This window comes from Centruroides sculpturatus, unplaced genomic scaffold, assembly GCF_000671375.1.
Source record: "Centruroides sculpturatus isolate CEXI.00-Female unplaced genomic scaffold, Cexi_2.0 scaffold1464, whole genome shotgun sequence".
NCBI lineage: Eukaryota > Metazoa > Arthropoda > Arachnida > Scorpiones > Buthidae > Centruroides > Centruroides sculpturatus.
In genome coordinates, this window is record NW_019392611.1 from 90175 (window position 1) to 112629 (window position 22455).

The window sequence follows — 22455 nt, forward strand, 5'->3', positions numbered from 1 at the left end:
AGTCTTTGAATTTTTTGTCAAATTCCAAAGGGGAATAGAGCTAACTTAGAAAATAGATTGATTTGAGTTTTGTCAGGTTGATTCTTATTGATTTACATTGAATAAATTCTTATTTGATTTTTACTAAATTTTGTATATAGTTATTACTAGAAATTTTATTAAATACTGGACTGTTTTTAACTAACTTTGTCATTATTTAGTTCAGTGCACGCTTAAATTCCAGGCCTGGCACATTAACGCGAATCTGCATAAAGTACCTGTTAGGTAACGGCTATTTCCGGCACACAGTCATGTTGATAATCGTTGGAAAAGGCGGAAAAATAATATAGTATTTTACAATTAGAAATTTTAAAGTTTATAATGTTTCAATCCATTTTATATCATTAAGTTATTTATATATTTATATATTTATGTGTGTATGTAGGTATTGTCTATTTTAGTATTTCATTTTAATTCCAGACAAAAAAAATCAACTGAAAACTTAAGAGAAGAGCTGTAGTAAATGAATTAGATGAGAGTTCAACATAAATTGTTTAAGATAACAAACACATGAAAATTACTTGGCAGTTCATCTATTACACTAAAAAGTGATGGGAAGAATTTGGAGACATTGTTGATAGGATCAGAAATGGTAGACATCGCAGTGTTCACAGAGTACAGTTTATCATATGGGTTGCAGCTCAAATTTGAGGAAATCCCCAGAGGAATCAAAATGTCAAGACTAGACAGTTGAAGACAAGTATTATGTCAAGCTTTCACAGAACCCTGCATGAAAACTTGGAACTCAAGGCTTATCGAATGGCCTGCAGGCATTATCTTACCTTAAGCTTCAAGTACAGGTAGCCCTCGGTTTACGACAGCTCAATTTACGCCAATTCACAGTAATGCCACTGTGCAATTCGCTGTTGCACGGTGTAATTCCCCGATTTTCCCTATGCTAGACTGATTTTCATTTCAGTGTTGACGTATTTACCGAGCTGCGACATTGTAGATTCGTTGAATCAAAGATTTTTATTAAATATATTTATTTTTTCTGTTTACTATTATTGGGTATGTATATATTTGCATTAAATTAATATTAAAATACTAAATGTTTAGGAGTCAAGTTATTAAACTTAATAGTCCAATAAATGGTGTCCGAATCCATAGTGCCAATGAATGTATCCTGTATCAGTTCATTCAGGAAAACATCTTACGATGTAGTAGCACTTCCAGCGATGACAAACTATTGTTAGTGAGACAAATCTACTTCTCGTTGGTCAGGCGATATCTATCTCTCCTTAGCCACCTTCAATTTTCCTGCTCAAACTGATCTCATATGTGCTATGGCGACTATGACTATATATGCGCTACGGCGACCTGTGGTAGACCAATCAGTGTCTCCACTCGTCTGTACCTCTACATCGAGTTAATGTATCCTTTCAACTATGGAAAGTTTGACAGATGAACTTTGTGAGTTAGACAATGATTGGGATTGAAGTGCAAATTTAAAAAGAAGCATCATATTCGACCATATTCCAAAATTCTCAATGAAAGAAAACAAAAATGTAAACAATTAAAGATGGATACTTTTTCCAAATAATGTAAGAGATCCGAAACTAAAATTTTTTAATAAAAACATTTCACTTTATTTTATGATAAAATACATTTTAAAAATTAAATTTATTTATATTTTGTATTATATTGTATTAATAAACAAAATTATTTGTGTATTTTTCACTTATACTTATGTAGAACCTAACCCTATACCTCAGTGTAAATATGGGTTCATTTTACGCCAATTTGATTTGTGCTGGCTTTTGGTAGGAACGGAACTGCAGCATAAACCGAGGGCTACCTGTACAATGCCGCCACATCATCCATAAACACTGTGAATCTTCTGTAGTGGGATTGATTCACCCATTTCCCATTGTTCAAACACTAATATCTCTGTTACTTTTGTTCTACACACACTGTTCCAATTATGCTGTTTTCTATCATGCAGAATCACATGACATTGTGAATGCCCAATGTTTGTATTAAAAATTTTCAAGTTATGGTTACATCAACTGTAACCATGACATGTTTTATCCATATTTTTGTGTATTGTGAACATCGTCCAAAATTTTCAACAGATTCCTCAATTTTGCACTCTTGAGGTCACTATTAGTTGGTCATGTTACTTTAACATGACCAATTAATAGTCATGTTAAAGTATTTTAATGTATTTAACTATTCTGTATTTAATCTGAAGTAAGTTTTTATTCTTATATGTTTCATGCATGTAATACTTTATCTAATTTAAAGTAAAAAAAAAGTAAAATTCAAATAATACAAAAAATTTCACACATTAAATTTATTACTTTTTCAGACATATTAAATAGAAGAGACCTTAAATTCAAAACTTTTAATTAAAACTTTACAGCATTTTGTTTCATGAAATTATAAACAAACAACAACATTACAACCTGTATACATTATAAACTACAAGCCAACCAATGCCATATGTTATTGGGCAAGATATCAGCTATAATACTAATACATTATGAAACAATTTGATACCAGAGGGAGAGTACCAAATTGTTTCATAATTTGTTAGTATTATAGCTGATATCTTGCCCGATAACAAATGGCATTGGTTGGCTTGTATTTCATGAAATTATCTAAAATTTAATGTAGCAGCATGCTTACGTGTAGTTGGAAAGATGGAATATTAAAAGTTTTCTTATTTACATTTCATAAATACGAGGGCAACGTGAAAAAGTTCTCGGCCTAGTAGTGAAAAAATGAGTTTTTTATTTTAAAAGTGCATTTATTTCTCAATGTAGTCTCCCTTTAGTTCAATACACTTTGTCCAACGTTTCCCCAATAACAGTATTCCATCCCTGAAGTGCAATTCTGGAAGGTCTTCAAAATATCCATTTACTGCTGCTATCACNCTTTAGTTCAATACACTTTGTCCAACGTTTCTCCAATAACAGTATTCCATCCCTGAAGTGCAATTCTGGAAGGTCTTCAAAATATCCATTTACTGCTGCTATCACTTCTTCACTTGACCCAAAATGTTTTCCCGCCAAAAATTTTTTAAGATTTGGGAATAAATGAAAGTCAGAGGGAGCCAAATCTGGCAAATAGGGAGGATGTTCCAATAATTCATACTTCAAATCACTCAATTTTCCCATTGCCAAAGCACCTTTGTGAGTGGGTGCATTGTCCTAGTGAAAGAGGATTTTTTCTTTTGCAAACCAGGCCTTTTCTCTATAATTTTTTCATCTAGCTGGTCAAGAAGATATGCATAGTATTCCCCATTAATTATTTGACGCTTTGACAGGTAGTCAATTAAAAGAATCCCTTTGGAATCCCAAAAAACACTAGCCATAACCTTTCCAGCTGATGCAATTGTCTTTGCTTTCTTCGGTGCAGAGCCATCAGCTTCTACCTACTGCTTGGACTGTTGTTTTGACTCAGGGGTAAAGTGGTGAACCCATGTTTCATCCATCATAACAAATCTGCGCAGAAAATCAGTTGGATCCGTCTTAAAACGGTGCAAACATTGATGAGAAAGTTGATTCCTCATTTGTTTATGATCAGCATTTAACAAATGCGACACCCATCTTGCGCAAAGCTTTCTCATACTGAGTTCTTCATGTAAAATGTGCCTTACCCTTTCTTCTGAGATGCCTACAGCCTTAGCTATCTCATACACCTTTACTCGTTGATCATCTAGAACCATATTGTGTATATTCTCAATATTTTCTTCAGTAGTTGCAGTTTTTGGCCATCCTTCACGTGAATCATCTTCAATCGATGTATGTTTAAACTCTGCTGCCCATTTTTTTACTGTTGATAACGAAGGTGCAGACTCCTTATACACTTTTACCAACTTTGGATAAATTTCTGTTGGCGATAAACCATCCAAAATAAAGAATTTTATGACGGAACGATATTCAAGTTTATTCATTTTGTCAAAAACAAACACAATGCTTACTTTAAACAGCCGTATAAAAAAACTATTTGTCTGATCAAATTCACACTTGGTATTTACTTTTGTAACAAGTTTGGAAACATAACCAGATGATACTTTCATTTGTAGTAGTGCCATCTATGGGCTAGGCGAAGAACTTTTCACCTTGCCCTCATATTTTCTTATTCTTATACTTTTTTTCTTATACAGTAGAACCTCGATTATCCGGATTGTTCAAAATAAACAAAAATTTTACAAATTTGCTGATTTGCACTTGGCGAATTACGATACTGTTTATGTACGTGATGGAATACATAACTTTCTTTGTTTCAACAACGTCTCACCCGGCACAGTGGCCGTAAACTCTTAAATATATTTTGCGTCGTAATAAAAATATAACTTGACATATGTATTTATAAATAATTTATTTTCAAATTACATCATTTCTATAACCAAGGGCGGCGTAAGGCATGGGCAACTTGGGCCACCGTCTATGCCTCGCGGTCCGAAGAGCCTCGCGTTTTGAAGGTTTACGCATTACTTAAAAGCCGCAAATGAGATGAAAAAATTTTACTCAGCATAAAACGATAAATAGTTTGTCAAGAAACAAATGAACGTTTGTTTCTTGAAAATTTGATCACGATTTAAATACAGTATTTACTTTTAATATTACCGATATGTCATCAAAAAGAAAACATGTTGTATTATCATTAAAAGACAAATTAAAGTATTTGTTTTGATTATCCGAATTTTTCCTTATCCGGACTACCTTCATCCCCAATTAGTCTGGATAATCGAGGTTCTACTGTATTTTCAAATTTATATATATAATTGAGATGGGTTAATAATAATAAGTGCAGAGCCCAAATGGTAAGGAGTTGAAGATTGAAATTTGATACACATTTAGGGTATGTCATGAGAACATACACTAAGGGATTTTTCAAAATTCCCCCCGCGGGGGAGAGTGACAGAATTAAGGCTTCCCATGAAGAACTTGGCTTCTATTATACTATTTTAGATGTGGTTTTTGTGTTTTTGATTGTATTTTAATAGGATATGTTAGGTGGCCGGATGGCCGATCGGTCAAGGTGGCAGCCTACTGCTCTGGGGGACAAAGGTTTGAATCTGAACAGGTCGAAAAATCCCCAGGAATTTTTCGGGGGTGGTCCATTTGTATATATCGGGCCCCACCCCTCACCACCCAGCAGCCCCATTGTGGGCCTGGCCGAACCCATAATGGGCTTGCAAAAAGAGGACCTCTTAATGTCCACAGAGCGGAAAGAGTAAAAAAAAAAAAAAGTATGTCATAAGAATGTACACTAAAAAGGAATTTTTCGAAATCCTCCCCGCAGGGAGAGGTTGTTAACAATAAGAGTGTTAAGTAACAATGAAAGTGTTAAGAATGGAAGTGTTAACAATGAAAATGTTAAGAATGGAAGTGTTAACAATGGAAGTGTTAACAATGAAAGCGTTAAGAATGGAAGTATTAAGTAACAATGAAAGTGTTAGGAGAAAGCAACATGCAAGATTTACAAGCGCAGATGCGGTTTTTTGCGTTTTTGTGAGAAATCGAACATATTTTTAGACCCATCTAAAAATTTTCTAATTAGTCTGGAAACAAGAGTACCTGATTCTTGCATTCTGTTAAAATGGGTAAGACTGGCTATAATGTAAATAATCTTAATCTTTGCTATCGTTACTTTTTGTCCAAGCAATGCTGGGCTTATCTGCTAGTTTATTTATAATTAGTATTAACAAAATTTTAAATATTTGAACATGATTACCAAAATTATTTCAAAATTAAATTTATAAATTTTTACTTACTTATTATCTAAATGCCAAGTTAATATTCTACTAAATATAGTTTCCATCACTTCATCATCAAATTCATTTATTCCTAATATATTAAAATGTCTTAAAAATCTTAACGAAACAGTATTCTGTCCTCCAACTATAACCAAAAGTTAAAATAAAATTAAAATTGTAGAAAAAAATAATTCTAATAATAATTCTACTTACTAAATAATCTAAATGTTTATTTTCATTAATTTCAAAATTTAAACTATAATAAATACATTTCAGAATAATAAATTTTTCTCTTTAACAAAATATAAAATAAATTTTACTATAAAACTTGAAAACGTTTCTTGTAAAACAGAAAATATTTTTGAAAATATGAAAAAATGATATGCAAGAAAAATTTAAATATTTACCTGGAGGACCCATTGCTACCATTAATTGAATATCAGTTAAATTCATAGGTGTTTTCTCTTTAAGATCATACCATAAATGATGATCTATCCACTGACGAAGAACCTCAATGGGAGGTTGGGCTCCAAATGTTTCAGGCAGGGGCATATTAAGATCATCCACAAATACAATCTGAATTTCAATAAAATATAATTATTATATAATATTTTTTAACAGTGCTATGAAGAATATTTTACATATTATTATTTAAAATTCCGCTAAAAATATTTATCTAAGTACTTTCATGTTTATAGTTGTTTGAGATAAAAATAATTACTGTTCTGGACCATCTGCACTGTAATGAAACTGGATCATCCAGTTTCATTACAGTGCAGTTCTATTTTACCTTCTAAAATTTATTTTTAAAAATGTATAAATCAGTTTTTTAACTTTTACATTCTTAATATTTTCCTAAATATTTCTCTCTGGTAGCCAATCAATGCAATTAATTTTAACACATTGAGCACTATGTGTTGCAAATATGCAACTCACGCAGCAATTCATCCTAGCTGTGTGTTGAAAAAACGCAACACAATGTGGCTGTACGCCATTGTATAATTTTAGTTTAGTTTGAAATTTTAGCATTCTTCTTTGATCTTTGTTCCCACTTACTTCTAGAACTTTCTAATCTTAATTTTTCTCCTGGATGGAGCAAGAAAACTTTATAAACTTATTGGAGTGATGGTGTAGTAAATCTCGAATATAGATAAAAGGCAGTGGCGTGCCGTGACATTTGATGATAGGGAAGCTGTGTTTCTATAAGAAGCCGACTTCCAGGGGCAATCAGTCAGCAATGGTCTAGGGTCCATTCGTATTCGTTTGTTCGATAAGCCAGTAAAAACCGTAGACTTCTCTAAATGTATTTTTAATTAATAGATTATCTAACGCACTTAATAAATAAGCAAGTTCAATATAATTAACTCTCTTATATTAGATTTAATAGATTCTATACGCCCTCTAAATGCCAATTCTCGCTTCGATAACATCTACTAATTAAAATATATCTATTAGCCGTAACTATCTTGTTATAATTTTCAATATATATTTTATATTGTGTACTAATGTTAAATTCTATTCTATTTTGATTTCCAAATTGCTTCAATTTTACGAAAGAATCGATGCGAGATTTAGGATTTTCGTGTCTTTTGCCAGCTTTACTCAAATTATTTAAATCGTCAAAGCCAATCTCATTCTACACACTAATTTTATTTGAAAATAGTAGGCAAGGCCAACAAAACAAATTTTGCATTTTTATGCATCCACAAAGCCATTTTATATCTTCATAAATTTTATCATGAAAATGTCGAACAAATTTTTTCTTTTTCATTATATGGTCTCGAGCCAAAACTTTTTGAAATAAATTTTCGATATCACAATTACATTCTAAATTGCTAGCTATAATATAAGGGCTAAAATTAAAAATAAAATTATAAAAACTTACTTGTTAAAATAAAATGTGTGATGATATACAATTATACATACCTGGTACAAAATATTCAATTGTATGAATATACTTTTAAAGAAAATTATAAATATAGTTTTGTGAAGAAACGTACATAAAAATAACATAAAATAGTCTTTACTTTTTAAATATTAAAACAATCCACCTAGTTAAAATTGCTCCCTACCAGTGGCTCGTGGATGGAATCAGAGACGGTCTTGGTAGGTGTGCGGTGCGGTGCATGCTTGCCAAATCCCGAGGGTGCCGATACCGGTTAATGTCTCTTTTGTCTCATCACTAGTATATCTCAAAGGACGCGACAGGGTTGTTGTAAATTTTAAACGTTTCTCATCATAGCTGTAAAAATCTAAATTTGTTAAACTTAAAAGTCATTTGTTTTCTAACTACTGTAATTCGTTTTAAGACCAGGTGTCCACGGAAATTTCCAAAATTTACAACTTTTACTCACTTTCATTGAACTGGAAAAATTTCTGTCTTTATTACATCTAATATTACGAAGAAATCAGTCCCACTGTACTCGGCTAGATATTGGTCCGGTTAGGCTTTTGTTTAAGTAAAATTCCGGCTCTTTCATCAGGGTTTTGTTTACGTCCCCAATTCCCTAATCGCTTAATTATTTAACTACTTCTTAAGTAGAAATAAGTCGAAACCAGTTACTTTGTACTCGAATATTTGTAGTCTCGGGAAAAAAGTGGAAAGACAAATTTTTACGACAACGGATACATAAATCGTAAATTTAAGGAAAATAAATTCTAGAGCCTTTTCTGTACCTCGTGCATCTCTCTCATTCATTAAATTTAGTTGTAAATGATGCTGTCGAAGTAACGGTTAATTTTTTAACATTATACAAGAATTGTACACGTTTTTTTCTACATCCCCTTAAAGATGGGATGTACGAAATCGTAATATCACTGGTTTAACATCGAAATCCGTGAGTAATATAAAATCGGAGAGCGGAATAAATATATCAAATATTTTAATGGATTTTTTAAACTCCTGTCAACTATACAGAACTATCGTAAAAACATACCAGTAAATTCTTATCGGTTGGGTTAAGTTATAAATCTACTCGTTATTCACGTAATCGAAATATCTAGTGGGCAGGCGGCTAACAGCCCAGAACCGGTCCTTGATAGAATTGGAATCTTTATATGTGTGCAGCTTTCACCCAAGGTCGTAGGCTTCCACCGGCTAAACCGGGTGAGGTTGGTGCTCTGTAAAGCGCATGCGCAAATCTGGCTTTTCGTAATCTGAAAATACAGGAGATTCCACTCCGCCACTAATATTCTAATATACAATAGCAATTTTTTTTTCCCCGTGTAGTATAGAAATTTGTAATAAGATACATAATGCGGTTATAATAAAATATTGTGCGATTATTTTCATATAATTAATATTAATATTTATTTATTTTTTAGAGAATATGAGGGAAGCGGCGCTTCCAACACTTCTAATGATGGCACGCCACTGATAAAAGAAAGATGGAAGCTCAAAGTAAGTCTCAGGAAGCCCCATGTGGCCCCCTCATGGAAGCTAAATAACATACATTCTGGGTACGCTATTCTTCTCTATCTTGCTATTTCTTGCCTATATCCTCTGATCTCTTTTCCCCTTGGTATAAGTTAGTTTTTAAGGATTTGTTATAAAAAATCTCTTGTTGTATTACACAAGCTAGGCTTCTTTGTATACTTCATGATATTGTGTAACTGTCCAGCCAACAATTTGGATTTTGAGTGACTGCCTGTTATACTGTTTTAGAGTTGGAATCCATCAGATCTACATCTTTTGTGTGTAAACAAATACTTTTTCCACTGTCTTCTCTGAGTAGTTTCTTGTTTGCTGTATTCGCCCTCATTGGCTAATGGTAATTTCATTCATAACATCACAACACATTATACGTAGAAATCTGTACTGTGTTGCTTTGAAGTAATATGCTAGCCATATAAATGTAATGGAAATAGTTAGAGTCTAGTCTGTGAAAATGGAAATTGCACTTGGCCCAATAAATATTTTTGTGATAGAATGCTAATAAAAATTTAATTTTTTCCTCTATAAAATATGAAGAATGTGCATAATTTGCCATTGCTAATGTTTTCCTCACACAATAAATGTGAGTAGGTACAATATTGTGAAAATATAAAGTACAGAGACTAATATTCAAGAAACAATATTTATTTTCTTTTAGTAAAAAAAAAACAGTAAAAAACCAGTATGTACAGGAATCTTCTACTTTCGTACAATTTGCTATTTCGTACACATTTTGTACTTTTAACTTTTATCAATATACTAGTAGCCCGGGACGCCCCCTAGTGGGCGTTATTTACAAATTTCCATGAGGCACGGTTCCTTTGACTTTTTTGTTCCTATCAATATGCTGTACAGTTCCGTTAAAGTCCCAATGGTAAGATTTACTCTCCGAATGAAGAGGTGGCGAACCCCCAAACCGTACACCCCTGTATTAACAATAAAGTCAAAGGAGCCATACCCCTACTCGCGACCCTTCGAGAGATATAAGCCCCTGAAATAATAAATTCCTATTACAAATATACTGAATTATTTATATTGTTATATTGACCAAATAATAATTTATTGGCAAAATGAATAATAAAAATTTATATCGTTAATTTAAATAAGAATTAAAATTGTTAATTTGAATGTTTGAAATATGATACACGATAGGGGCGCCTCTAGTGTCTGTTTTCAAACGGTTACGGGACAGATGGACAGTTGAATGGGTTATATATATAGATATGGAAAAAATGTGCATACTTTCATATAATGCTTCCCCTTCTCATGAACTATTAGTCACTAGTCCCTCCCCACCTCTGACATTAATCATTAATGATGTGATTAACGTTAGAGAGGTGGGGAGGAACTTTTTCGGGATCACAGGTTCAGTCTTGAGTTAGCTTTCATGCATCTTGATAAATTTTTGATCATCCTGAAAGAATGTGATCCCAATTGAGAGTGTATATCTCATGTACAAAGAGCAATAGAAAAAGATACAGCATGTTACAGAACTCTATCAAGAAAAGAAAAAGAAGTGCACAATTCAATTATCTCTTGGCAAATTTATAATAAAAACACTAGATACTAATCAATAAAAAAATAAATATTTTGAAAACTCTTTTTGATGTTTTTTTTACATCACTTTTCAGGAACCAATTAGGTACGAAAGTAGAGGACTGCTTGTATGTAATTTTAGTGACTATTTTATTTTTTTTATGAATTTATACAGATCCATTTATCCAATCTAGAATTTATGCATTTATGTGGTTATGCATTTAGGAGTTATGTTGAATTTAAAACCTGATGATCATATAAGATGGCAAACATGATCAGAAAATAATCATTCAGGTCACATGTTGCAATTCCACAATATGCCTAAAAATTGAAAAAAAAAAGTTTTTTTCAAGAATGACGGAAAATTATATTAAATGGCCATAAATGTATAGTGAAGCACTTTATACCTTGTTTTTTTTAGCCAGTTTTTATTGGTTTAAAGTTTTTGTTTTTACTTCTTTTAATTGTCAAATTTTTTCTATGTTTTAGCAAGTTTTATTTTTTCCTTTTACAGATATATCCTTTTATTATTTATTATCATTATTTAGTCATTTTATTATATTTATTTATTATTTTGTTTTTAATTTATTTCAGTTATACTGGTTTTACCCTACTTTTTTTTAACACTTAGTTATTTCAGGTAATTATATAGGTAATTTTTTGTATATTTTGAGGTGTATGCATATATAAAATAGAAATAACTATGAAATTTATCCTGTAATTTATTACATAGTTTTAACATTATATATAATGAGGACTGAAGAGGGGCATTGGTCTGAAATGCATTTCCTTTCATAAAAAAAATAGAAAATAAAATTTACTTTTTCCAAAAAAGTGTTCCTGTATGATAAGTTCTCTATAGCAATTTTGTGCTTAATTCCAAAAAAACAAACAACCAAAATAGAGAACAACAAGCAATCAAGTACCTGAAATTAAGTATTAACTATAATATACAGATTCAAATATATGTACTAAATAGACACATATTCTGTTACAATGCTTTGGTATAAGACAGCAGAAATAAATAATAACAAACAGAATATGAATAAGTAGAATTTTAAGTTTCATTTTAATGTGCTGGACATTTCTGGATGAAGTTGTGTGTTTAATTATTTTTTGGATATTCTCATATTATTATTATTATTATGATTATTATTACCAGTTTTTTCCCTGGAGGTGGTCCATATAATCCTTTTCTTCTTCTTATTAATTTTCCCATTATAATCTTCTGAGTTTGATTAGCACTTGTTTGTGCAGAAAAATTTATAATAAGAGGTGAATATGTCTCTCTGTTCATTTTATTTAAAAGGAAATTCTATAAATAAAATAATATATATATAAATACATAGAATTAATGGAAATTACATTTAGAAAAACTGAAAATTTTTCACAAAATGAAAAAAATTAATATATGTTTTATTTAAAATTAAAAATAAATTTTATGATTTTTGTTTTACAGTTTGATGAATTTAGTAATTACTTAGGTTTTATTAATTTTGTATGTATTTAAAATATAAAAAATTGAGAATTATATTAAGAAAATAATTTTATAACACAGTGATTTAGTAGCTTAATTTTATTTATTTTTTTGTATATTTAAAAAATCTAGTAAACTGCAAATTATAAATAATTTAAAGTTTAAATTTACTTAACTTACTTTAATATACATAGATTTTCCTGTTCCTGTTGGTCCAGTTAATAACATCTCTTTTTGTTTGTTTACTAACATTGATATCAAATATATATAACGAATAGTATCCACTGTAGGAATAAGAAGTTGATGAGATTCAATATCTTGTGGTAAAGGAGTAACCTTCATTAATTCTACTTTCCAAGGCATCCATTGTCCGGGTAGTGAAATATCCTAAATCACATAAAACTTTTTATTATATCAATAACACGCATTTCCTCCAAAACGTTTTCTTAAACTTTAAGCTAAAGGAAATATTTAAAATATTGGAAAATATTTTCAGTTTTTTTCAATAGTTAATTACCTTTTGAACAAATTTATAATCATAAACAAGTTCAATATTTGGAATTGGATAGTCTAAAATATAGTCAAGAGGATATGAAGTTTCAGTAAATCCATATCTTTCACAAAATTCTTCCGATGGCTCACCCTAATCAAACATAAGTACAATAATTAAATTTCATTTCTGAATTATTAAAAAAAAGTAATAACAATTTTTCATGTACATATAAAAAAGTCATATTATAACAACAGTGATGTTAAGTTTTGATACAATCTTGCCTCAAGATTGTCTAAGATCATTATAATAATGTCTCAGTCTCATCTTGGTCTTACTAGTAGTGTCTTGCATTGGTCCTAGTTCATTTTTTTATCTATTTGGCATTTTATATTATTTTATAACAGTATCAATATTGAGCTCTTTGATACAACGTTTTCCTAAAATAAAAGTTGTCTCAAATGTTTAAAATCAAATTATAATGAGGAAAATAAAACATATATCTTATACAGATTACATATGCTTTTATTTTTGCTATTATTTCAGCATCATAAATAATCAGTGCTGCAGGAATGATTATCACTATCACCTTCTGGAACATACAACAGCAATGATTGAAGTTGCTGTTATATGTTGCAAAAGGTGACAGTATTTTCACTGTTGCACAAATCATGTGCGACATCCTAATTAGTTTGATGAAACAAACTTCCAAAGCAGTATTCCAATAAACCATTATCTTTCTATGTCACTATATTCAGCACTTCTCATTGGTCACCCTTGCAACTAGCACAAAAGAAATTTGTTTGGTGTCAATTGCAGCTTGCCCTCAAGCATTGCTGGAGGTGTTTACCAAATTACTGGAATATGGAGCTCATTGCAGTTACTGATGTGTCTAGAAAGAACAACTGTGTAAACATGGCTTAAGGTATCAGAATGTTACACCTTTGTCTTGATCTTGTCTTGACTCTGTTTTTTAGGTCTTGGTCTTGAACTTGAAAGTTAAGATCTTGTTTAACATCATTGTATAACAAAATTATTAATTCAATAAACACAGGGTGATTCAAAAGTCACAGAAATTTTAAAAAATTAATAACTCACAAACTATTTACAGTAAGATGATGTGGTTTTCACAGAAATGCTTAGAAAAAAGCAGGATTTTTTTAGGTGTAGTAAAAATTTTAGTGCCAAGATAGTTACATTTCTTGCCACAGATGGCACTATAGAAAACTGAAAGCATTTGTAATTTGTTAAAATAAGAATAAAAAACTAAAAAATATTCTTAGTGTAAGCTCTAGTAACAACTACAGAAATTATGTAATCTTATCAAGTGTCATCTATGGCAAGAAATGTAACTATCTTGGTACTAAAATTTTTATTACACCTAAAAAAATCCTGCTTCTTTCTAAGTATTTCTGTGAAAACTGCATCATCTTACTGTAAATAGTTTGTGAGTTATTAATTTTTTAAAATTTCTGTGACTTTTGAATCACCATGTACATTACCTGTGCTTAACATTTATCTAAATTCCAGAAGCATTTGTTTGAAAATTTAAAGTTCAATAAAAGTTATACAATTCAATTAATTGAAAATACAATTTGAAAAAACTGCACTGTCCCATTTGTGTCTGTTCTTCCTTGAGAACGATGTTAGATAGGCAAAAGTAGAAAGCAGATAGGGAAAGCTTAGGGGGCAGGAGGCCACAATTAACTATATACAAACTTCCAGTGTACACTGGAAGTTCCATGAATTCAATTCAAAAAATTTTCCCTGAATAGAATTCTAAAGATGACTAGCATGACTCAGTTGTTATCAGGAAAAGTATGATGTACAGGGGCAAGACACTACTAATTTGAGCTGGAGAGCACACATTTTAAATTAAATAAATTAAGAATACAATTAAAAATTGCAGTCTGGCATTGTGATGATGTCATAATAAATAAATGCTCGTTTTGTAGTTAATTTTTTCCTACTTTCACAACATTCTCAAAAATTTGTTGCAGTCATCATTAAATGAAATATGAGAGAAAATGGTAAATAATATATCAGCATTTTCGCTCATATTTTATTTGACAGTTAACATTCATAATGCTAATATATTATTATATGTTACAATTATTTATGCAAGTAAACAGTAGTCAACAGAAAAATTAATATGTTCATTAACATATAAAATAATTAATAATGTGAAGTAATTTTCCAAAAAGACAATGGTCTGCATAAGTGTCAAACAGAAATATTGGAGAGCAAAATATTTTTGGATAAGTAATTATGCTATATTGTGATCTTTAATGAAACTATTCTATAACTATAAAAAGAATAACTTTTTATAGTTATTCTTATAAAAAGTTTATGAAAAATAACTGTCTAATTATAAAATGTAGCTTGATCAAACAGAAATTGTAAGTGACACTGTAACGCTAACTGTTACATTTAGCATAACTTTGCTGTTCATATTCTAAATTTATAACTCCCAAAAAGATAAGTCATATCTTCTAANCTGCTAACAGAGAGTGTGATGAACACGTAATAAATTATTTCACAAATGTCAATATAGTGTATATTTATATATATATAATTATACATACTCTCATTACTTCATGAAAAGCAGAATTAAAATTCAAACTTCCTTCTTTATTTAAAGTTGAACCTAATGACCATACTGCACAGAAGAGAAAATTACACTGAAAAAATTAATGTAATTATAATAATTAATGTATTGTAAATTAAGTAAACATACATATAATAAATAAATAAATTTTATTATTATTTTAAAAATATATAATTTCATTTTCATTTCCTTATTGTGATGAATAATAAAAATGATTTCATTATTATTTTCTTAAGAAAAATCATTAATATAAAAATATACTAAAATCTAAATAGAGACAAGAATCAACTTTGGTTTTTTTTTTTGGATATTTTCTTAGTTGTTAATATTTTCAGATATTTGCTATGTATAAGTTGGAAATATCGATTTTAATTCATGATAAATATTTACATATATTTATATATTAAATATGCTAATTTTAGTTTATTATTGTGTGATCAATTAAAAATATTTCTTCTTTGTAGAGTTGGTTTGCCTATAATTAGTAGTTTACTGTATCTAAGGGATGGAAAGAATGGCTTGTGCCATAGGTGCAACTTGAAGGGAGGCACCACTAAGCACTTTCTATTAAAGTCTGATAAGCTATCCTTAGTGAGAAAAAATTTTCTTCAGAAGTATGATCTGTGTTTAATTATAATGAATGAAAAGCACTATGATGACTGCATTGTTAAACTATTTATATAAATTATTACATAACAATACAGTGCTGGGAACTACATGACCACATACATAGTACCACTTGTTAAATATTTTAATAATAATTGCCAAAAATCTATATTATCCAAATTGTTCCTTTTAAAATTATCATTTTTGTAAAAACTTCACTTATTCTTAAATTTACTTTATGATTTCTATAAAAATGTGTAACCAAACTAGTTTTTAGTTCTGATTTATTCCTAATTCTATTTTCCTTATCTTAAATCATGTAGTTAAAAGATTTATTTTCTACCATTAAATATACTGCATACTTATGTATGTATAAAAATCCAGTATTCATGTTCATACCCATTAATATGTTCTTATCAAAAGTACCATTTCCTTTTCCAGAGCATTATGTAAGAAAATCATGTAACATTTCTTCACAACAAGGAAAGTGGAGTTGAAGGATAATAGTGACAAAACTTGGAAGTGGAGGAAGCCAAAAAGTTAATTGAGATCTTAATTTCCTTCTTTGCAAAGCCTAGAACAAGTTATTCAACATATTCCATGGTGTTGTCTATATCTGCTACAAGTTTATTAGAATCCAAAGGTGTATCAAGTACAGGTGGTAATTATGGTGTTATTAAGTTTACTGATAAGATTTTACCTGATGATTCTGCACCTAGTAAACTGAATGATGTCAAAGAGCCTCAGACTGTCATGACAAAAGTAATTAAACAGCATGACATTGGACTTCTGAAGTTTAACAAGGATACTGGAAAAGCAATTCTGCCTAAGTGCTGAGAATAGAAATAATAAAGCTAAATGGGTTGGAAGTATTTATAGAACAGTGAGGTACCTTCCCTCGCTTCCAACCCAGCTTTATTATTTCTATTCTCACCAAGAAATCTGCTCAGTGAACAAACTTAAGTTCAAGAGGAAATTTGGGGATAGTCGTGGTGAGGAAGTGACTCATTCATGGCTAGTCTACTTCTCTTCTAAAAAGTCTGCATTTTGTATCTGTTGTCTTGTCTATTCCTGGTCAATTATCAATCCCTATCAGAGCAAGAAAGTGAGTTTAATTAATGGAAAGTACCTGAAAGGAATCATGTTCATGAAAATGCTGAGAATCTTCAGGAGTGCTTCACACAGTGGAAAGAAATTTAGCTAAAAACAGAGGGTTTATTGAGGTGGAACTTGACACAAATTGAGAAGAAAAAGCAGAACTAGTGTGATATCTTGATGAGAATTCTTCACTGCATAAAATTCCTTGCAACTCACAACCAGGCTTCTTGAGGATATAGAGAATCACTTCAACTAGACTATGATTCCAATGTGGGAAATTTCCTTGGCTTACTGAAACTATTAGTCATCTTTGAATTTGTCATGAAAGAACACCTCACTCATGTTGAAAGTCAATCTGGATCCATGTCTTATCTTTCATAGTAGTCCAGAAGAAATTCATTCCCCATGATGGCATCCCCTGTTTGCCAGAGTTTATTGAGAAGCATTCATAAAGCCAAGTCCTATGGTCTTATGTTATGGTTTTATGATTTGCCTCCGGATCAAGCACACTGTGAACAGATTCCAGAAGTAGTGAGATAAATGAAAGTTGATTTTGAGAGGAAAACAGTCCATGTTAGAGAGTCCTTCCTTGTCTTTATTCAGATAATGCTGCCAGAAGGATGTTGAGAAATTGGTTGAAAACATAACAGATAGAAAAGGACAAGATGGAGCTACAAGATTGTTGGTCACGATGTTATGACAATGCTGCTGTGATATCTGGAACAGAAGTGGTGTTTAATAAAGAATAAATGAGAGAAACAACCTGGAAGTGTTTCTGAATTGCAACAATTACTCACTTAACTTGGTGGATTATAAACAGTCAAGAAAAATATAATAATGATCATATTTTTTGGAGCCATTGAAGCTTGTTATATGTTCTTCTCTTGTGAGAGAAGAACATATAACAATAACGAGCACTGTAAAAAACTCAAAAACATTGTGCCTACAGTTGTTAAGTTTCACTCTAAAGCCAGGTAGATTGCAAGGACATAAGCAGTGAAACCTATCAACAAGTACCTTGGGAAAATACTTTAAGTTCTCCAGGACATGATAGACAATGAAACAGGTAAAACAAGTGGCTCCAGCCAGCTGTATAACATATGCTAAATTATGATTTCCTGACTTTGCTAGGATCTAGGAACAAATACTCTTTTGCAATGACTATGTTCAAAAGAGAGTATAGGATCCTAGCATGAACTTCTATGATGTTGCCCTACATTTGTTATGATGTTGATGTGATAAGCCCTCCAATTTATTAAAACCCTATCTATTAGGTTAACTAACTCAATCTAAATTAAAGTCATGGCTAGAAGTGTTATTTATTATTATTTGGGTCCCTTCTTGATGTCAAGAAATTGTGTTATGGTCCCAATGCTGACAATAATGACCTAAAGAAAAAGTTCAAAAGTTTCTATATATATATATATATATTTCTATATTCTATATATTTAATAAATACATAGAAATATGTATGATATATAAGATGTGAATAAAGATATGATAAGATATGACATGAATAAAAACAGAAGAATGGAATATAATTATCAAATTTCTTACTGATTTTGAGTAAGTAACCCAAATTTTTGTTGAAACATACAGTAGACCCCCTATAACACGGGTTCATATAATACGGATTTGTAACACACGATGAAAAAATTGTGATCGTGTTCATATAAACACGCTAAAAGAGACTTGTATAATACAGTAAAATATCATCGCCAACTTGTGTTGCGACAGGATTGGTCGAATCTAGACTAACAGCGGATATTGCACAAACCATTGAGTTTAAACAAGCAGCAGACCTACAAAAAACCATTTATTATTTAATGGCCATAAAAATTATATTTATATTAATGATATCTCCAAAGTTAAGTTATTTTTCTGCAAAAAATTCGCTGATCAGGAAACACACGTTCACCGTTTGATGTGCTGCTCCACAACGAAAACAAGCTTAAGCAATGGCGTTGTTGAACAGTGCACACTCAGTAAGTAATCCTACAATGTTTTGTTTATAGCATAGTTTATATGGATTATTCCCAAAAAAATTATACATGTTTTGGAAATGTCGAGTCAAATTAGTCTAGAATCAATTAATTTTATGGAAGAAAACCTTTCAAACAGCCGTAGTCCCTAAATTGCATATGTGCCAGGCTGTGATTGGCTCATGTATTTAAGTGACTCATACAACATGGAATTCATAAAACACGGAACTTATCTACCATGTTATTGCGGGGGTCTACTGTATTTAATATAAAAATATTTCTGATCAAATATTGAAATACAATCAAACCTTGGGTTTCAAACTTAATTCATTCCTAAAAGTTATTCTAAAACCAAAACATATTTTCCCAAAAGTAACAATATAAAATGGATTTATCCATTCCAAACCACCAAAACAAAGCCTTTTTTTTATTGATACCTTTTTAGCTGTATTTCATTCATAAAAATGCCTACAAATGCAATATAATATTATCTATATCTATTCTATATTTATACATACATACATACATATATAGAAAGCAAAATGTTCCCTTACCACCAACCAAAACTGAAACTAACACTTTACAAAATAGTGCTATAAATAGAGACTTAATTTTGACTGCCTGGATAAAATATAACTAAATCAATGAAATCAGACAACAAATATTTTACCCACACTTTCTGAAATATTATGTTTCAATTGATTTGATTTCAATTTTAATTTAAATTAGTTAATTAATTTTGATTTTATTTTTAATTTTAGTTTTGCTTCAGTTTCTGTATAAATATCAGAGTTTTATTATTTTTAAATTTAATTATTATTTTTAGTTTTAATTAATTGGTTACCTAGTATTAATAAATATTATATTATATTACCATAATAAATTTTTGTTATTTATTTTAACTTAAGCATATTTAAACACGAATTCTTGGATGTCATTTATATTTCGTAAATGTCAATTAATGCAGTGTTTATTAATTAATTTGATTTAGATTCAACTGTGCACATACCAAAAAACAGATATAGTATCTTTCCTGCATGCGTATTAAAATCTAATTTAAATAGCAATGTGATTGATGATTCATGTTGTGATGGCTAATGACATGAGGCAATCTTGGCACCAACTTCTGAATCAGTAATCGTGTTGTTGATTGGTCGGGCCATTGACTTTCTTTAACATAGTGTGGCTGTATGCCATATTAATGCACAGTAGGTGATTAGTTAATGAACATAATCCAAGACTTTGTTCGCTATCTGAATTGTTCGTTAACCGATTATCGATTTACCATAGGTTTTTATGGGAATTTGATTAATTATTCCGAAGACTCCAAAAAATATAAAAATATATACTTTTTTACTATGTTTATTTATATTTAATAATAAAAATACATAGCAGTCTTGCATTTTTATTAGTCATGTTTTTTCTGTTTGTGGGGTTAATGAATCTGTCCAATGTTGATTGCTTTTCTCTTTTCTTCAGGATTTTTCAGAAGTAATTAATAGTATTGTAATTGTAGAGATCCCCAACCCCATTAACCTTATTCTGGTTTGGATGACCCTTGGATGATCGTTGTTCTGACATCCTCCCACTTCTTCAAAAGATCTTTAGAAGCAGATGTTGACATTGGTCCTCTTTCGTCTTCCTCTTTTTCAAAGTATTCTTCATTTGAGAGTTCTTGGAGTTCTTCTGTCATCAGATCAGTTTCAGGTTCCATTATGAGCTCTTCAATGTTGTTTTATTTATTTGTCAAAACTGTGTCTTCTTGTTTTGCTTGGTTCAATGTCATGACTTGATGAATTTATTAACACTTGGCAAATAATTTCATCATCAACTTTTAATCCATATAGACACACGTTTTGGGCTTTTGCCCCTCTTCAGTCTGTTACATAGGTTGTATCTTGTGGACATCTGTCAGGCACCTTTTGCACTATGTCTTCCCACTCCCCTTCCCTTCCCTTCCAACTTGACAGCCTCTCCCGCATGCCTCGTAACATGAAACATCTCACTCCCCAAGTGCCACACACAGCCCCACCTGCGACTGTGCAACATTCTATTTTAATAGTTGTAGCCAGTTTTTATGAATTTCTATGCTTAGATTCTTGTTAATATTATTTTTGTCTGTAGTAATTTCATAGCTTTCCTTAAATTTTCTTTTGTACCAATTTTTTTCCTTGTGTACTATTATAACATCATTCCTATCTATTTTGCAGTTATGCATTGTGTAATGTTCATAAAAAACAGAGTTGATTCTATTATATCTTCAATGTTCTTTATTTCTCAGATGTGATTTTCATTACTCTGTGACTGAAGGGTCGGCACCTCCTCAATGCCTTGTCAGGATGACACCACCGGATCTTGCTTGACCCGGAAGCCAAGACGGCAATTTTGAAATAGGTCACACGAGCGGCCACGTTACTAAACGATCTGATTCTGGATGGAGTGAGAGAGAGAGGCAGCACACTGAAAGTGATTACACAGAGTAGGGTAACAAAATAACATTTAATAGTAATAGAAGACATTGAATACAGGAAATATGTTCCTCGTTAAAGAGGGATAATCGGCTTCCGCGGTAAGAGAGAGTTCACATAATGATAGATGCCTGATGGATTGGTCCTTTGGTGATTTCCGGAACGGGTACTTTCTGTGATCTTTGGAGGGAAAAGTTCGGTTGGGCGTATAATAAAGTCAATTCGCTGCTCAGGTAATCCAAAGCACTCACTAAGGTGTCGATAATTAGGTAATCCAATCTGGGTTCAAAAGATGAAGGAGTAGGAGGCAATAGGCACAAAATTCCACTCAGGTAATGTTTAATCTCAAAAAACAGTCAACTGCACCGTTGGTAGGACAAAGGACGACGGCCTCTAAGATTGGTCTGTTGCTATATTCAACTGACAAACTTACAACAATAGGTCGTGATATTGTGAGAAAGCATCTTTTTATTAGGCTGTTCAGAAAGTAATTTCGTTTTTTTTACCACTAGACAGATTAGTCGTATTTTTCCCACCATTTTTATTCTAAACCGTATTATCATTATATATTTTGACATTTTAAGGCTTATTTGTAAAAAATTTTGTTTGATTTTGTGCAATTGTTTATTTTTTGTGTCCCATCAAATATGGAAGATCAGAAGCAGCATTTTCAACATATTTTCCTCTTTTATTACTGTGAGATAGCAAAAAGTCTTATATTTGAAATAATCTTTAATAATAACGTTTCGCGAATTACGCAACAATTGTTGTTCTTAGCTACCTGAGAAAGTCTCCCGTTACATTTTCTCGAAAGCAACATGACGCTTTCTCGTGAACTATTAACCTCTGCACGGCCGAAATCGTCCGTGAGTATCATCAGAGACGGCCGAAAAGAGTTAGTCGCTGCCTTAGTCCTCGGAGAGGAAAGCCGTCCCTTCAATTATCATCCATTAAGGAATCCGAATTAATCGCCATAGGATAAACTTGTCTGTGTGTGTGTGTGTGTGT

At 31.1% G+C, this 22455-nt stretch overlaps 1 protein-coding gene across 1 annotated transcript in view; it reads right to left on the reverse strand.

Moving 5' to 3' along the window:
- Window positions 1–22455, reverse strand: part of LOC111617680 (dynein heavy chain 7, axonemal-like) — a 168383-nt gene that overhangs the window by 76467 nt on the left and 69461 nt on the right. Inside the window, exons 24-29 of the mRNA XM_023358964.1 lie at window positions 15271–15366; window positions 12713–12838; window positions 12376–12582; window positions 11878–12033; window positions 6157–6325; window positions 5768–5894 (exon numbers count right to left, since the gene is read on the reverse strand). Coding sequence (XP_023214732.1) covers window positions 5768–5894; window positions 6157–6325; window positions 11878–12033; window positions 12376–12582; window positions 12713–12838; window positions 15271–15366 — 881 coding nt within the window. The remainder of the gene's footprint in view (window positions 1–5767; window positions 5895–6156; window positions 6326–11877; window positions 12034–12375; window positions 12583–12712; window positions 12839–15270; window positions 15367–22455) is intronic.